The 16,997-nt window shown below is 38.8% G+C and overlaps 1 protein-coding gene across 1 annotated transcript in view; it reads right to left on the bottom strand.

The window, feature by feature from the left end:
- Positions 1 to 16,997, bottom strand: part of CFAP47 (cilia and flagella associated protein 47) — a 734,432-nt gene that overhangs the window by 164,907 nt on the left and 552,528 nt on the right. Inside the window, exons 55-56 of the mRNA XM_019528459.1 lie at positions 10,868 to 10,972; positions 2,167 to 2,323 (exon numbers count right to left, since the gene is read on the bottom strand). Of these exons, the coding sequence (XP_019384004.1) occupies positions 2,167 to 2,323; positions 10,868 to 10,972 (262 nt within the window). The remainder of the gene's footprint in view (positions 1 to 2,166; positions 2,324 to 10,867; positions 10,973 to 16,997) is intronic.

Raw genomic sequence — 16,997 nt, 5'->3', positions numbered from 1 at the left:
TTCACAGAAGGATGTATTTCAAAATATTGACATAGCAAAATAATGATTTTGTTTTCCCAGATCTCAGAATGAATTACTTGATGGTGATTAAGCTAAATTTCATATCTGAAATGGAATGGGTGCTATCATTATGGCAACAACAAGCAGACCTCACGGAGATTTAGTTTGGGTTGCTTCTGTATTTATTGAGTTGGCTACAACCTGTCTTTAAAAAACTCTATTTGCTAAATGAGTTAAGCCATCAAATATGTTAAAATACCATACCTAGGAATACTGAATTTCAGGATGACACAGTTGACAACTCATCTCAATAAATCTCTAGGCACAGTTCCATTCTGGACAGTATTATGGCTGAATTAGCCTTGAGCTAAGAATATTCAACAACACTTTCAGTAGAAAGCTATCTTTACTGCCTAGTAAACTTCTTAGCTATGCTGTAATAAATATTATAAAAGGGTTTAAACAGAAGCTATAATCTGAGTGGGAAAAGGAAGTTCTGAACTCTCCTCAGTTTTGATCCTGCAAGGTACTGCGAACTCTACCCAAATCCATTAAAATAGTTAAGTACAAATTTAAAGCTCACCACCTGACTAGCCCCAGAAAGCATTTTTTTCCATTTAAAAGGTTTGAGTCAATTCAGTTTTTGTGAAATTGAAGGATTAATAGTATAAATGTGAGCTACAGTCTGTATGCCTAAAATGCTATTTAAATATTCCACAATGCATTATCCAAAGTATTTTAATCCAGACCTTTAGAACCATAGTCATCTAATGCTGAGATGCTGGAAAAAATATGGGCTGTTAATGCATAATTGTATACTATTGATTTCTTCACTCTCTCTTGTTTACGTAGCCTCACATTTCTGCTATGGCCTACTTAGCTTTTCTTGTCCTACCATACATAGCAGGAAATTGCAAAATGTCATAAAATGTTTCATGTGGGATTTGCATTAAATATAGAATACCTGTAGAGGTCTGATTTTCAGAATCAAAACCCAAATCAAAATGACAGCTGTGGCAAGGTTTTAATAGAATAAATTCGTTTACAGCTGCAATTAATTAGCCATGATCACACTTCCAGGAAGACTTGATAAGGCAGCCAGCTAACTCATAGGTGTCATTAATTCATATTATTTCATAGGTAACAGGCAAACATAGATCCAGAGTTCAAAAGTCACACTGTTATGGTGCATTTTATACTACAAGCCAGGTCTCTTACTACTGAAGGCAAATCACGACGTGAATGTGTACAAACATGCTCTGCCTTTCCACTCCTCTGATCCTGCTGCCGACTCTTAAGCTACTCCATATGTCTCCTGTGTTGGGAGCTGGAAGAAGCTGTACATTGGACTTAGGGTACCATCAACCTGTAGAGGATCTCTGGTCAATTGCTGCATGCTTATATAAGATCTGTTGAACTGTGCTGCATATCGAGAGACCCCCTAAGGAGTATCACCAAGCCCTGCTTCACTGAGCCACTGAATAGAATCTGGCCATTAATGCCTTTAGATTTTCAGACCTACTTTCTGCCTTGCTTGAGTAACCAGAATGCAGTCATTTACTTGAAAAGTTTCAATATTTGAAGACTTTCAAACTATTCTGGGGAGGATGTTTAGTTAAACTTGTTTCATAAACCATGGTATTTTTCTCTTGGAAAACTTTACTGCTACTTCATTTCATTCTTTAAAAATATTGTGATTCACACTTGCCACGAAATATCTCAATATCTCAAAACAATTTTTTAAATTATTTTCACAGGATAGAAGATGACAACACATGATATTTTGAAAAGTATCAAGACTGAAAACATTTCCTAATCAATCAATCAATTTGACTTAGTCCTGGACTGTCAGGAGCTTAAAGCTGTCTGTGGTTCTCAATGACACCTGTAGACTGCAATCACTTATAAGTATACATCATGATGATAAAAAAGGTGTTGTATCATATGAATGTATAACAGGATTATATTATATAAACACTTAAACAAAAAACAATAAAGTAAAAGTACAGAGATGCTCAGAAACAGTTCATCAAGAAAACTGACAAGGAAATGGCTATCTGTACTGCAAATTGCATAAAATGATGTAAACTAATTAATTGTGCCTATAATATTCCAATGATATTTTTAATGCTACCACAGAAACATTGCTAAAGTAAGATACTGTACCTGTTAAAAGCACATCTACCAATATATCTTCACTAGTAGGGTTTTTGAAGGGTATGATGATGGAAGAATGACGACCAACACAAGTACTTATGCTAGCTGGTTCCATTGGCTGGGGAATGAGGCCAACCCCCAACAGGTGAAATACCCATTTATTAAGCTGTAGAGAAAAACAAAGTGCTTTCTTTTAAACAGTATCCTCATATATTTATTAGTTTATGTAAATCCTACTTTCTGCCATTCTATGTCTAGGATTGTTGGGGAGGGGGAAAATATACAACATTAGCTTTCTTTTTCTGTTCTTCCCTCTCTCCAAACATTATCTTATATGAAATATTGATACCAAAGAAAGAATGGGACTCATGGTCTTAAAGTTTATTTTATAGTAAATAGTGTTGCACAGTGGAAAGAAGTTCAAAGAAAGAACACATCTAGTTCTTATCTATGAGACAGCAGAAAAATCGTAATAAAATTAATACAGGCACATTGACCATTAGAAAAGAATTTTTAAAAAAGTTTTAAAAACCAACTGGAGATTGATAAAATATCTCAGGATCAGGGATACTGAAAAGTATTGATGGGTTTACAGCACCAATGGAGCAGTTAAAGAAGATAATAAAAATTGCACCTAAAATTTGTCTTTGCATTTGTCTTCACTATACTGGATGTTAACAGTGACACGTGAAAATAGTAGGTCCTGGGCAGGGAATGAAAGTAAAGTATTGACTGAGATTCAGACATCAAAATAAAAGTTTCTCAAACAAAAGAAATTAAATAGCAACAAGTCACAAAACGTGGATTATATACACATGAGAGTTCTAAAGGGATTTAAGAATTAAGTGGCTGAGTTAACAGTAGAACTATACAATCCCTCACTAAATCAGCAAGTAAAGTAAGTTGCTGTGCTACATAGTGACCAGTGAGTCTGCTGCTTCAATCTTGAGTAAATGGTTAAAAATAATTAAACTCAGGATTATAAAAACAAAGATTAACATGTAACCGCAAAGCAGTTATTTGGGAAATAGATATTAGCATAATTTATCTGGATTTTCCAACACTTCGCAAAGTCTCTCACCCAAACTTATTATTTATCTTATTATACTACTTTTATGACACCCTTTCCAGAAAAGGCCCAGGGTAGCTTACAGCAAAAACCAAAATAAGTTATAAAAAAACATGAAATATTTAATAAGATCTACATATACATAACAAAAACTCCCCAAACAATACCCCAATGTAACCATGCAAGAGAACCACCTGCCCAAATAAAAGGTCTTGCAGTGCTTCCAGAAGCTGTCCAGGCTGTGGCTCTGATGGGCTAAAAGAGGGAGGAAAGTTGCAGAACAGATGAACTACTGCTGTACTTAACCTCACAAATGTTTTTTCACAAGAACTTGGTGCAGACAAGGTACTTGCAGGAGGTTACTCTCAGCTGACTCTATGGATCAAGGTGGAACATAAGGGAGTAGGCAATCTCTTAGGTATTTAGGCCCAAACCATTTAGGGCCTGAGTTTATTAAGTGAGCAATTATATGCTAAAGGATTTATAATCTGTAAGAAACTGGCTAAGATCAAAAAGAAAAAAATAGTAGGCATGAAAAGGCAAACTTTCAATATCAGACTGTTAACAGGAGGTTGTCTTTCTCTGTATTGCTCTACAAGGATCAATACTATGTAATACTTTATCAATGAGCTAAAATGGAGGGTGAATAGCAAGGTGGCAATATTTTCAGATGACAAAAAGCTCACATTAGATAAGACTGGAGAAGGAACTGCCAAGAGATTTTTAAGGACCTATGCAAGGTAAATGAATTGGCAGAATTATGACAAATGAAATTTACTGTTCATGAATGCAGAAAAAAGATATTTAATTATTCCAAGCAATAATAGGAATTCCACTTGTATTACATAATTGGGTTTTAAATTTGCAGCAATATCCAGGAAAGAGACCTAAGGCCCAGAGAACTGCACAAAATAGTCTGAGGGTCCAGAGGATTGTAAAAAGGGTGGTGATCAAGCCTGCAACCTGTTTGGAGGCATCACCATGCTCAGAAAGAAGAAAGGGAGGGGTGGGGAGAGAGAGAAACACGAATCTCCTGAGCAGAGAAGGGGTTCAAGACCAGCAACCTGGTCAATCAAAAATGCTTTCCTGCACTTAAAAGCTAGGTTCAGATATTCAGAGAGACAGAATTAATCTTAAATTACATACTTTTCTATAAGAGGTATAATTTAGATCAGCAGTGAACAGACACATATTCACCCTTTGGTGGCGGGCAGGGGGAAGGGGCAAATCTTAGGTGAGTTTCCACCATTTTTAAACTAGTCTATGTATGTAACTTCCATTCTGTTGTGGGTATAAACTAGTTTCTGATCACTTGTACCAGTAAAAGTGTAATGTCTGCACCTGGCCATAATTTGGAGCATCAAAATGTGGCAGGATAGCTGGGAGAATGCACCAAGTGACCAGAGAAGCAAGCAGGCTGGGACAGGCCATCAGAGGGTAACAGACTGCCTGAGACACCCCAGGATTGCTTCACAAACTTAGAAATATTTTACATGAGGTATGACTAAAAAGCTTAGGGTTAATCAGTTCACAGAGGACACAAATACAAGAGACATGTTTGATCTTTGTGAAATAAATATTTAAGATTAATTACATGTTCTTAATTATACTTTTTAAAGATCATTCAATCAAAATGAAGCAAATTTAAAATGTACTAAAGGAGACAATTCCTTGGATATAGTTTAAATTAACTGGTGAAATCTGAGGCCACAAGTCACTTACAAACTCAAAAAGTTACTAGGATTGTTTTATAAAAAGAGTAGGTGTTTATATCAATATGGAAGACATCTGTAGTTAAGTTTGGACAAACACAATGGATTTTCTTATTATGTTTTAATTTTGAAAATTGATATCAGCTCTAAGGCTCTAGGGCCTAAACCCTGTCATTCAAAATGAATGGGATTTGGGAAGAAATTTCCCCATGGTCAGGTTATTTAAAAAATTTTCTTTGGGTATTGACCACTGTAAGAGACAGACCTCTGGCTTAATCCAATATGGTATTGTAACCCAGGTACACCCAATGGTGTGCCCTATTCCCAATAGGATGGGATGGGTAGGCAGGAAGGGGTGCTGTGAGAGGGATGCCAGAATTTCAAGCAGATTCCTCTTTCCTCTATAGAGTCAGCCCAAGCCCAAAGTTCTTAACTATATACAATTTATTGAGTTATAATATACATAAAAATAAAACTAAATATCATATACATATATTTATACAGTGAACACTAACCAATAACTAAGGTCAAACCCTAAATAACACTATTTACAACATCACAATACAACATTTCAATCACAAAACATAAGGCACAAACATGAACAAACTTAATAACATGTACTTCCTTAATACAGTCCCTGACCCATGGCAAGAGACAGTCCTCCTTCCAATCGGGTCCCTTGTGGGGGGTGTCCAGGAAGCACCAGGGGCCCCTCCCCTTAGGGCCTTGACTAGGTGGGGGATGGTTCTGCTCACCCAGCCCCTTCTCTGGGTTTCCCCACCCCCACATGTCTTTATCCTATGGGACCCAAGTGCCCAATGACATGCTCCCTTAGGTGGCAATGGTCAGGATGCAGCTCAATGGGGTCTGTTCTGCTGCTCTTGTGCTGCCCCTACCTCACCCCCACACTATACACTGTACCATGCAGTCTCCCCCACCCACCACCCAGCTTTACCACTGCTGGCCTTGCTTCTCCCCTCTCCTGCTCCCCTATCCTAGCATGGACCCCCACACAGAAGCCGCCTTGTGATCCAGCAGTTTGACAAGCTACCTGGGATACAGCAGCTGCAGCTTGTGGCTGAGAGAATGCTCCCTATAGGGTGTTGTGCGCTAACTTAGCAAGACTTACTGCTGTGCTTTGTCTATCTGAACTTCAGTCAAATTATGGATGCTTAGTGTTTTTACTGATGGATAGAGTGTTTGGGTCTGCTTTTTTTGGTGTTGTTGGGGGTTTTTTTTACAGACATACTGATAGTCATTTTTAGCCTGACAGTGGCCAACCCTAACTTGCACTAGTTTACAAATAACAATAATCAAACAAAACCCAAAACCAAACATAACACAAACTGTGAACTTAAGTCCAAGAAAAAACTTGGACTTTATTTGTCTCAATTATAAGGAAGGAAAGAACCTTACATTGAAACCTTACATCAGACCCAGCTCAAGCAATCTGATTGAAACACCTCTCTCTGTGTTCATTACTTGCAGTAATTCTGTGCAAATGGAAAGAGCACACGAGACGTTAACTGTGCAGTGGGTGAATAATACTGCACAGTAGCATGTCACAGAACCAACAGTACTAATACTCTACTGCACAATATTATTAGGCTACTACTGTGGATGTATGAAACAGGCTGTATTTCATTCAGATCCAGATTTGGCCCGAATCGGGGACAGTGATTCAATTTGTTAATTCGCATCACTGTCCCCAATTCGATTTGGCTTAATCTGAAGATTTGATGCTGATTCAGAGAATCAGCGATTCAACCATAGACACAGCTTTAAATGTTTTTTCTACATACCTTGATGTACCAGGTGCGGCTTGTGAATGCTGCGATGCTGGGGCAGATGGAACGTCCTACAGGAGTGTGGGGGGGTGCCCCCCGCATGCTTGACAGTGAACCTAGAAGTACTTCTAGTCCACTTCCAGGTTTGTCAGGGAGCATGCAGGGGCACCCCCATGCCCTCCTGGCTCGGTGATCAGCTGTGGGGAGACCCCAGATACCCACCCCCCCTCCCCCAGACCTAGGAGGCACTAGTCACCGAGCTGGGGGAGGATCTCCCAGTGTGCTCCCCAGTGTACCCGGAAGTGGACTGGAAGTACTTCTGGTCCACTTCTGGGTCTGCTGCCGAGCACGCTGAGGACTCCCCTGTGCTTCTGTGGGATGCAGCATCCGCCCTACCACTGCAGCATTCATGAGCTGCCCAGTACCTCAAGGAATGTAGAAGAAACATTTAAAGCTGCATCTTTGTCTGAATTGCCAAATCTTTTTTAATCTAAGGGTCTCCTGATTTGATTTGGAGATTCGGCCATCAAATTGGGCCAAATCTTCACTGAATCGAATTGGGGACTGAAGCTTCGCACAGCCCTAGCTACTACGTGCTGGCATCATTTAAAAGGCAGTGGCTGGACCTACTGTACCTACAGTCCCCCAGCCAGGATTTGACCTACCAAGGAAGATTTGATCCCCCCTGAATCACATCTGGACACTTCACGGATAATGTGGACACCTACTCCATTAACAAAGAATCAAAGAGAATCTGGGTTGTAATCGTGGTGCGATTTTTCAGATGGTGCAACACATTATGAATGATTACCCAATTAGATCATTTAATGGCAATCTAAAATCAATCCATGCAGCTAACCCTCAAGCAGTTGAATGGTTATCACATTTAGATATTAATTTATTAATGATGTAATCCTAAAATGTCATACAAAAGAAGAAGACTCCAGTTACTGCACATTTATTTAACACTTGATTATACAAATACTAAATAAATGTGCTGTAACCACTGTGCAGTAGCATTTCATATAGACATGCCCAAAGAATCCTCCCTTGTGAAGTAAGTTGTAGTTAGATATGTAGCTTGAATAGTGGCAATTTGAGCAGAGTACTGAATGCTCATACCCTGGTTTCAAACCCTGAGGAAGATATATGATGATAGGCTTATCACACTTGCACAAGACTGAATTACTTTTCTTGAGAAAGCAATGTACAGAGTCTCAAAAATTATGTGATGGCTAGAAAAAACATTCAGAATATCAAAAAGGTCAAGAGGTAACTTTCATCATCAGGTATAAGACCCTCTTAATGGGAAAAGACATAACCAGAATACATGGCAGGAAGTCAAAGCCATAACTGGAAATCGGGCACAAATTTTTAACAGTGAAAGCAATCAGCCATTGGAACAATGTAACAAGTGAAATGGGGAATTCATTATCTCCTGATTTTTTTTCAGATTAAGACTAGATGGAATACTTAAGTTAAATTTGAGTTCAATGCAGAAGTAACCAGACAAATTCTGTGGCTTATCTCATACTGGAGGTCAAACAAGACACTCTGATTGTACATTCTTGCCTTCATATCTGTTAATTTAATCATTTCAAATTGTTTTAATTCAATTGTAGTGATAATAAATACTTGTTAACCCAGTCATAATAGAAACCCTAGGATTACTTAAATTATCATTCTAAAAGTATAAGAGAAGGTACACTTTTTATGAAAGAGAATAGGAGTAGCAATTTCTCAAAGTAACTAATAAAAATGTCTGATTGAAGACAAATACACCTATTTTTCCAGTTATTCTTAAAATTTTGCTTTTTGAAATGGAAGAGGTTCAAGATAAATGCATGCTGTTCTTGGGAAATAAAGAGCTACTTTTTTCACTGACTTTTTTAGCACCTATGATTCTGGCTAGCTACTTGGAGACACTATAGGTCTGATTCCCCATCCTCCAAGTTCTGTGCTAACTCTGAAAAACATGCTTAAGGAGTAAAATGTGGTGCAACCAAAGTCAGAGGTCACTTTTTTGCATATGATGTAATAACAACTGCAAGGTGAACAAAAAGAAGAACAGTATTAAAGATGTAATTGAAGGAATCCACAGGTAAAAGAACCAGTCCTGCTGGGCTATCTTCCTATAAACTGTGGTAGCTCAGCGTGGTGTATTCAGAGAAAAGGGGGGTGAGACAGCTAAGCAAAATTCATTTGACAGGGCCTAATACAAGGCCCTTGTTATACTATTGCTTAGTACAATTAGCTTCACTACATTACATATGGATGTTGCTGGTATGCTACAAGAACAAGGCAATAGAAATGTATTAACACTTTGGACATGCATTATATTCAAGCTGGCATTTTAGTTGTGCTGTCCCAACAAAGTTAATTTCCGGGTTTGGAAAGTATAGTAAAGTGTTTAGAGTCTAAACTCAGATTCTTATTCTGAAGAGCTCTTCACCTAGTTCCAGACCAGAAACAAATGAAGCAGATAATAACACGTAGCAGTTTCTCTCAATTCAGCACAGAGGCTCCATCAGAAACAGTTAAGGCTTATCCTATAAGCACTGTCATTAGTTGATTTTACATTAGTCAGCTACTCAGCTATGAGATGGCTTAAAATGTCAGTTCAGATGCATTCAATCAGTGAAATCAACGGAAGAAAATCAATGTAATTTTAAGTTAAAAGTTGCTCTAGACTTTAGATAGGGTGGGGTAGGGATCCTCTGAAAGTCTTTGTTAGAGAACAACCACCTTGGATTTGTACAACTAAATACCATCAGTGTAATAATTAACACCCTGCATTATTGTGCAGAATGTAGTATCAGTGAAACTGAATAGAATAAAAAGATCAAAAGAATTCTTCAAAGAAGAGGGCACTGAAAAATCACAAAGGTTAGAGAAATACATTGAAAAGGTTGAAGAGACTGGTACAAAGCAACTGAAAGGATGAGCTATTGATTAAAGTTCAGTGCAGATAAAAACTTGGAGATTTTCCATTACCAGGGAAAAAAAATAAATCAGATGACAAAAATCAGGTGTCAGAGCTCAATTTGTTCTTGAAAAGGTTTGGGTGAATTATTTACTTGTTTTATTGCTTCTCTATTTGATGAAGAATTAAACTTTTAATTTATAGACCAGACTTCTGTGAGCTATTAGGATTCAGACAAGATAATGGCATTTTGTCCTCTTGGACTGTCCTTGGATATGTACCATTTATACCAGTATTGCTACCTCCTTGCTTCTGTTTCTAATAAATATTAAAAAGAAGGGAGAATCTAAAATGCATGCTTTGCAAACACTGCCTACAAATAACGTTAGACATACTATTATCTGAGAAGGGGAAAAAAAGCCTGTCTCACTTTCTTAATCTTTTTGTTTGATAAACTACACAACTTCTGCTTTTTTCGGTAGTACTGAAAATACTAGACATTTCCCTAGCATTTGACAGAGACAATTTACAAGTCATCAGCCCATTAGGATCTGACAGCCCAACCAAAGTAGAGAGACGAAATTACATACATTTAAAAGGCAAACATTCCACTCAACTAAAACTCATGGGCTGACATTATGACACTCATGTCATAATAACAGTTCTTCTGTCTTCAGTTGCAATTTTTACTAAGCTAATAGGTCAAGGTAATGAGTCAATTTTCCATTTGGCCTTTAAAGATTCAGGACCATTCAAAGGGAAAATGCTAAAACTTAAAAAGTAAAAAAATCTGTTTCGTATGAAATAAAGACACAGTGACCCTTCCTCCCCTTCCCCACCCCCCAAATCCATGACTATTTCAAATGCAATTGAACTTATTTATGATTAGTATGTTCTGTTGCAATACAATTTGGATTAGGAAATAGTTTCAATCATAAAAGGATTGGTAGAACCACTAGAAATACTAATACATATTCTAATGCCCTGTATATCAACATTAACCAACAGCTCTGATTCCATCTATTGTAAAGATAAGGCAATCTGAGCTAAATTAAGTCTAAAAGAAAAATATGTATCAGGTGCATCTAAATCAGCCTTTTCTTTGTACTGGCTTTATGATTAAGCATCAGAATGTCAAAATTTAAAATCTACTTTCCACTGAAACTTTTATTTTCGGGTCTGTTAGAATCTGTTGTCAACACCAAATACAGCATCCTACCTGTGGACACATGAAGGTTACTGAAGCCTGGTGACTGGCTCTTCCAAGAGCAGAAGGACAGAACTGAACAGGTACTTCGGTGGTAGATTGGGGAGCCACAATCAACTGTAAACATACAAAGAAAGCAAACAAAACTGAAAAAGAAAATCTATTTTTCGGAGTGAGCTTCTTTTATTTTTTTCTGTTTGTATCAATAATGTTGCTGTTTGCAATTAATGAGTTCCATTGTATGCATTTTGCAAAATGTCATTATGCATTAATGAGTTTCCATTCTCAGCATGCATTTTCTACTAAGCAAACACAAATAGTAAACAGTATTTAGTGGTAATAACGGTATGTTTATTCCCCAGAAACTAAGTAACAACATGGTGTTGGTGACTGCTAAACCCCCCCCCCCAAAAACAGCTCATGTGGAATTCTTAAAATTCCAGTGAAGGGCAACAGAATTTTCATTTCTGATCACATTTCATTTCTTTAGTTTATTTTTTTCTGCATCTAGTCGATACTACAATGTTGGTCCACTGAACTCAAAAGAACCAAAGTACCTTTATGGGGAAATGTATGGCAGGCTTTCCACTGCCTCTCCTCTCCCCGTATCCTTATGTGCACTCACAAAGTGCTCAGTTACAAATACAGATATGTCGTGGGGCTCTGGGCTAACAGGGAAAGCACAAGCTTAGGAGAGCTATCAAGGATTTAGATCACAGGTGACTGGTGGGGGGTGTACAGGAGGGGGAAGTGCGCCCCCTGACAGCGCCATCCCCGCTGCTGACACTGCAGGTGGCTTCTGTGGGTGCTCACCAGCTTCTGTGGGTACTCGCCAGCCCCGTCCCCACAACCAATGCTGCTGGCGGCTTCTGTGGGTGCCCCCCCACATTCAAGAGGCACCAGCTGCCCATGCTTTTGATATTAAAATACAGAAAGAAGAGACCTCATCTAATCCAACTCCCTGACTGGCAATCTTTTGCTACTGTGGGGCCACTGCTTGTGACCCAGCCCCCACCTCAGGCTATACCTCTCTTCACCCATAACAATCAGCAGATGTTGCAAAGGGAAAAGATACAAAAAGGCAGCAAAACTAGGGGCATTTATAGACATACTCCAGGAGGCGGGGGAAGGGAGAGGCACTTTGATTAGCGCAGCTCCAAGAGCCACACTAATTAGAAGTGCCCAGAGTATCACATATATCAGTACCTCCACACTGAAAAATGACAGTGTTGAATGAGCTTTAGTTTAAAGCACCCCACTGCCATTTTTCAAAGTGGGGATGCTGATACACATGACACTGGAGTCTGCTGGAGTGCGGTAATTCACGCTCCAGCAGATTACTCCAATGCACTGTAATTACAGTGTGTCAGAGCAGCCTCCCTGCATATGTATAGGAGCCTTAAATTGAGCACAACAGGCAATAGAAACCTGGAGACGCCTCCTCTGCTGCTGTGGCTGGAGTGTGCTGCTGATTCCCTAAGCTGCAGCAGGCCAGATCCAGTCTCTTCACCAGCTGACCTGGCCCATGGGCCATTGGCTGCAACTCCTAGTATGAACCATTACACAAATATTTGTCTAACATGAATTTTAAAGCTTCCAGTGATATAGAGTCCATGATCTCTCTAGTCATCCATTCTTAACCACCCTTATTCCAGGGAAAGTTTTCTAATATCTAATCTAAGTCTCCCTACTTGTAATGTAAGCCCACAGCAACTTGTTTCCTGTAGATACACAGACCATCATCATCATCTTTAAAACAATCCTTTTTCTAAAGGAGGAATGTTATCAAATCCACTGTCAGTCTTCTCTCTGGATTAATCCCAATCCAATCTTTCATTTGGTTTCTAGATCTCAAAGTTTTTGTTGCTCTCCTCTAGATGCCCCACCAGTTTTCCACATTGTCCTTGAACTGTTGTGCAGTGAACATAGCACTCCATATGAGACCTCATTAGTGTTGTGAAGTCAGTAACTTTTGTCAATGATTACATGGCTTTTAAAAATTAGTAATACGAGTTGGTTTTTCTTTATATTTAAAATGTTTTAATATAAGTTCCTGTGACAGGCAGAATGACACAAAAATGTACTGAGCAAATCAGAATCATTTAATTAATTTTAACATTATTTAAAACCCAGGGGTCAAAGCACTAATTAAAACAGCTGACACTGACAAACCCATTCATAAAATACCTGCCAAAGCTGAAAGAATGGTAACAAATGGTGAACAAGAATGATTAGAGAATCAGTTTTGGGGCCTTAGGTTTAACAGAATTTTAGAATATAAATGGCATATCCCAATTTTTTAAAGCTTCTGATTAATAGTTTGGAGTCCTGTATTTCTTTCATATCCAAAACTTCAACTGATGTTGACAGAAGCTTAGATTGAATGAGGAATAGATAATTAAACTGGGAGTACTGGATTTACTTAAATATAAGACAAGAGTTTTCCCCCCAGATCAACACAAGGTGTGGTGATGCCTTGTCTTTGATCTGAGTACCAGCAGGCAGTGACTCATGTAGTGGGGGAGGGGGGTTGTGGTGGGAGATGAGCAGGGGAGACGGTATGGTATGTGGCTTGGGTTGGGAGGAGTGCAGGGAAGACCGTGCTATCTACTCCAACCCCTGACTGCTTACCTTTGGCTCTAGCCTCAGGTCTGACCTGGTTGGGCCCAGAGATGTTACCACTGTTACTGCTTGGCTGTGCTGGGCTGGACTGAGCCACTGCTACATATGGAACTAGAGTCCTTCACAAGGTAAATGGTGGGGAGGTAGCAGGCAGGTGGCAGCACAGACAGGCATCAGGGGGTGGGGGACAGACACAGGGGACGGGAAAAATTCCTTCTTGGCCCCATGCAGCAACAAGCAAAACCCACAAATACGGATTCCTTTGAAATGTCTAGCTACAGTGTCAGCCTAGCAGTCTGGTTTCTATGCACAAGAGGTTTTGTGACATACCTACAAATTACGTTACCATGATTTAAAAAATGTTGATGCAAATTTCCCAATTAAGACATGCTATCCTTCCTAAAATTAAAACTTGCATTTATTTTATTTTGAACAAGTAAAGTATCTACACTTTGGAAAAGGAGGGGGAAATAGCTATTGTATAAAGACAAGAATAGACTAGAACCTTAGGTTCAATAAGTTTATGAGTTGGCATATTTTCATCAGACAACAAATGCGACAATCAAATAAATCAACAAGGTAGTGTCATTATCAGTCTGAATGCCTGTGCTTGAAATAGATAATGGGATTTTTTTACCTTTATAGATCTCTTGTATTCATTGATTTTTTTAATATCATGTACTCTGATATGGTATTGTACCAGGAAAGCAATTTGGTTTGATATAAAGAGCTGTGTGAAAAATAGAACTGATAAACCTCTACTTCAGAGAAAATAATATACGTAATTAGAGTCTATAACAGAAAAATGCTCAAACACAAAAAGCAAGAACTAAATTTGCCAATTTTATACAGTCAACAATTTTGAAGGTTCTTCTTCATAGCATTTCCTTTTTATTTATATAAAAGTACCTTCTGAAGGTGCTCATAATAAGGCAACCTACTGGGAAAGAACCTCAAAAAAGCAAGATTAATTCTATTAATCATGGGATTGGAAGAGACCTCAAGAGTCATTTAGTTCAACACCTTAACCTCTGGGCATCCATTTACAGCCCAAATGAGAATTCTACAACCCTAGACCAATATGTTACTCTCACAAGACACAAAATACAAACACAAACTTGAAACTTAGGACTTTGTTTTGAAGCACGTAGGGCTACTAGCAAACCACATGCCTGTTGCCAATCCAGACAAGCAAGGGAAATAAAAATTACACCATATATTAGTTTGCGCTGTGAATTCTACAACTCATAAGCAGGTACTTCTCTATTAGTCTAACTACGTCCACCACATCCTGCAACTTCAGCTCATTCCTTGCCCACATCTCTCTACCTGATTGTTTTTCCTCAATACTAAAAATCGTGGATATTTGGTGGAGTAGTTGGTTGGGAAGGTAGAGATTATTTGTAAAAGTCTGTATAAAAAGATTATGATAGACAACTGGCACACTTAAGGGTTAGGATTAAAACTGTGCAGTTTGTTTGTGCCTTGACTGCTGAAGATGTTTGTTTGTATTTGTTACCTAGCTTTATTTTAAAAATAAAGAAACATGCTTATAGGGAGTGAGTTAAGGAGAGGGGCGGGGGATTAGAAGTACTGTGCATAACTGAAAAAATGTTAGACATAGACAACATTCTGCAATGGGTTAATATTGCTGGGCCATAGCAATGCTGTTCATTTATAGGTATAAAGAGTCTCCAAATCTGAAACAGCATGTGAGCACAAAGTGGGAGGGGGTGACAGAAATGGACTCACTCAGAGCAACAGAACCAGACTCAGACCCCACTCCAACCCCAAGAGAGAGACAACAGAATTCCTCTGCTTGTCACCTACAGCCATCAGCTTGAGCATGTCAAATACAACATTAATGACCTCCGATCCCTCCTGAAAAATTACGATGACCATATCAAGAGAGCCATGGGGGACAATCCTGTCTTAGTTCAGAGACCGGCCCCCTACCTCAAACATGTCTCTTGCAACAGGGTAGCTAATTCCTATTCTTATCAAGGGTTCAGGCCTGGCAACAAACCCAGATGAAACATTTGTCCTCTCGTGAACACAAACCACATTATCACTGGACCAAATAATATGGATTATAACATTCAAGGTTCATTCACCTACTCCTCTACTAATGTCAAATATACCATTACCTGCTTACAGTGCCATTCTATTGCCTACAATGGACAGAATGGCAATCTCTCCATGAAAGAATGAGGGGACGCTGATCTGACATCAAGTCTAAAAACACACAAAAGCCTGTAGCAAAACACTTTAACCATCCTGGACATTCCAGCACAACCTCAGAATAGGTGTTCTTAACCAATAGAACTTTAAAATTCAACTTGAACAATTAATTGTGGAACAAGAAATCATCCACAGACTGGAATGTGTAAGTATGATCTAAACAGGGAGACTACAGATTCTTTTCTCATTACCTGTATTAGCGTTCTAGAGCCCTATGTCCCTATGATTTATTACTTGCCTCTCCAATGCTGCCCCGCTTTCCCTCTCTTTCCTGTCTTTTGTATTCAAATCACTCTCCCTATTTGATAGTCTGCTCTCTGAATGTATTTTATCATGGCAAGAAGCGTGATTGTGGGATCTGGCATTAGATCCCATCTTGCCTTACTGCTGGTGCAGGCAGACCCCATCAGCTACATGGTGTGCATCCATGACCAAGAGCCCGGATCAACAGACTGTTCTCCCAGCTGCAGGGGCACATCAGCTGATGGGGCTCCCAACCATGGGGGCACACCTGGCCACACATTCAATTAATGGCATGATGGGAACCAGCTACAAAGTTATTTTGCATTTTTTTTTTTTTTTGTGGGATAACGTTGTGGCTTATTCCTTGTTTTATGACACCATTGATTTCTTTAACATGTGACTGGGTTACAAGTCACATCTTACATGTAAATGTGGCAGGGCCCTTAGTCTGTAAGATGCATCTCTACCCTGCTCTTACCAGATTTCAAAATAACATATTGTATTTACTCAAATATAAGATGATCCCAATTATGAGATGACCCCCAATAATTAGAGTCTATATAGAGAAAATCTATATATAATATAATATAGTTTTCCAGGTATAGAATCTAATTATTGGAGATTTGCCTTGAATTTGTCCACCTTCACTGAAACACAGGGAAAATAAATCTAGGGGGTCAGGTAGCCCCCTTGCCCTCTGCCTTCCCCAACTACTTCCCCTTGTAGTCCCTTCCCATCCTCTTGCTGTCAGACCCTCATCTCCCTGAGCACATGTAAGTAAGGGGCAAATTTGAAAACACTGACCTTGAAGTAAATATACCTGTAATAATTTTCATATAGTACCTATAGACTTAGTTTATCCAGAATTGATGCATGTTACCTTTTTTGCTGCAAGTTTTAGCACAGGTTCCCCATAAACACACATTTAAGCAATCCTTTTATACCTTGTTATATATAGTACATTTTTTTAAATAAAATTTTGTTTCCAGAGTCAAATCAATTCTGAATTAAGTTCCAAATTTCAACTGAGCAGAAC

Source organism: Crocodylus porosus, unplaced genomic scaffold, assembly GCF_001723895.1.
Source record: "Crocodylus porosus isolate Cpor-Errol unplaced genomic scaffold, CroPor_comp1, whole genome shotgun sequence".
NCBI lineage: Eukaryota > Metazoa > Chordata > Crocodylia > Crocodylidae > Crocodylus > Crocodylus porosus.
This window is presented reverse-complemented; position numbering and strand designations above follow the sequence as displayed.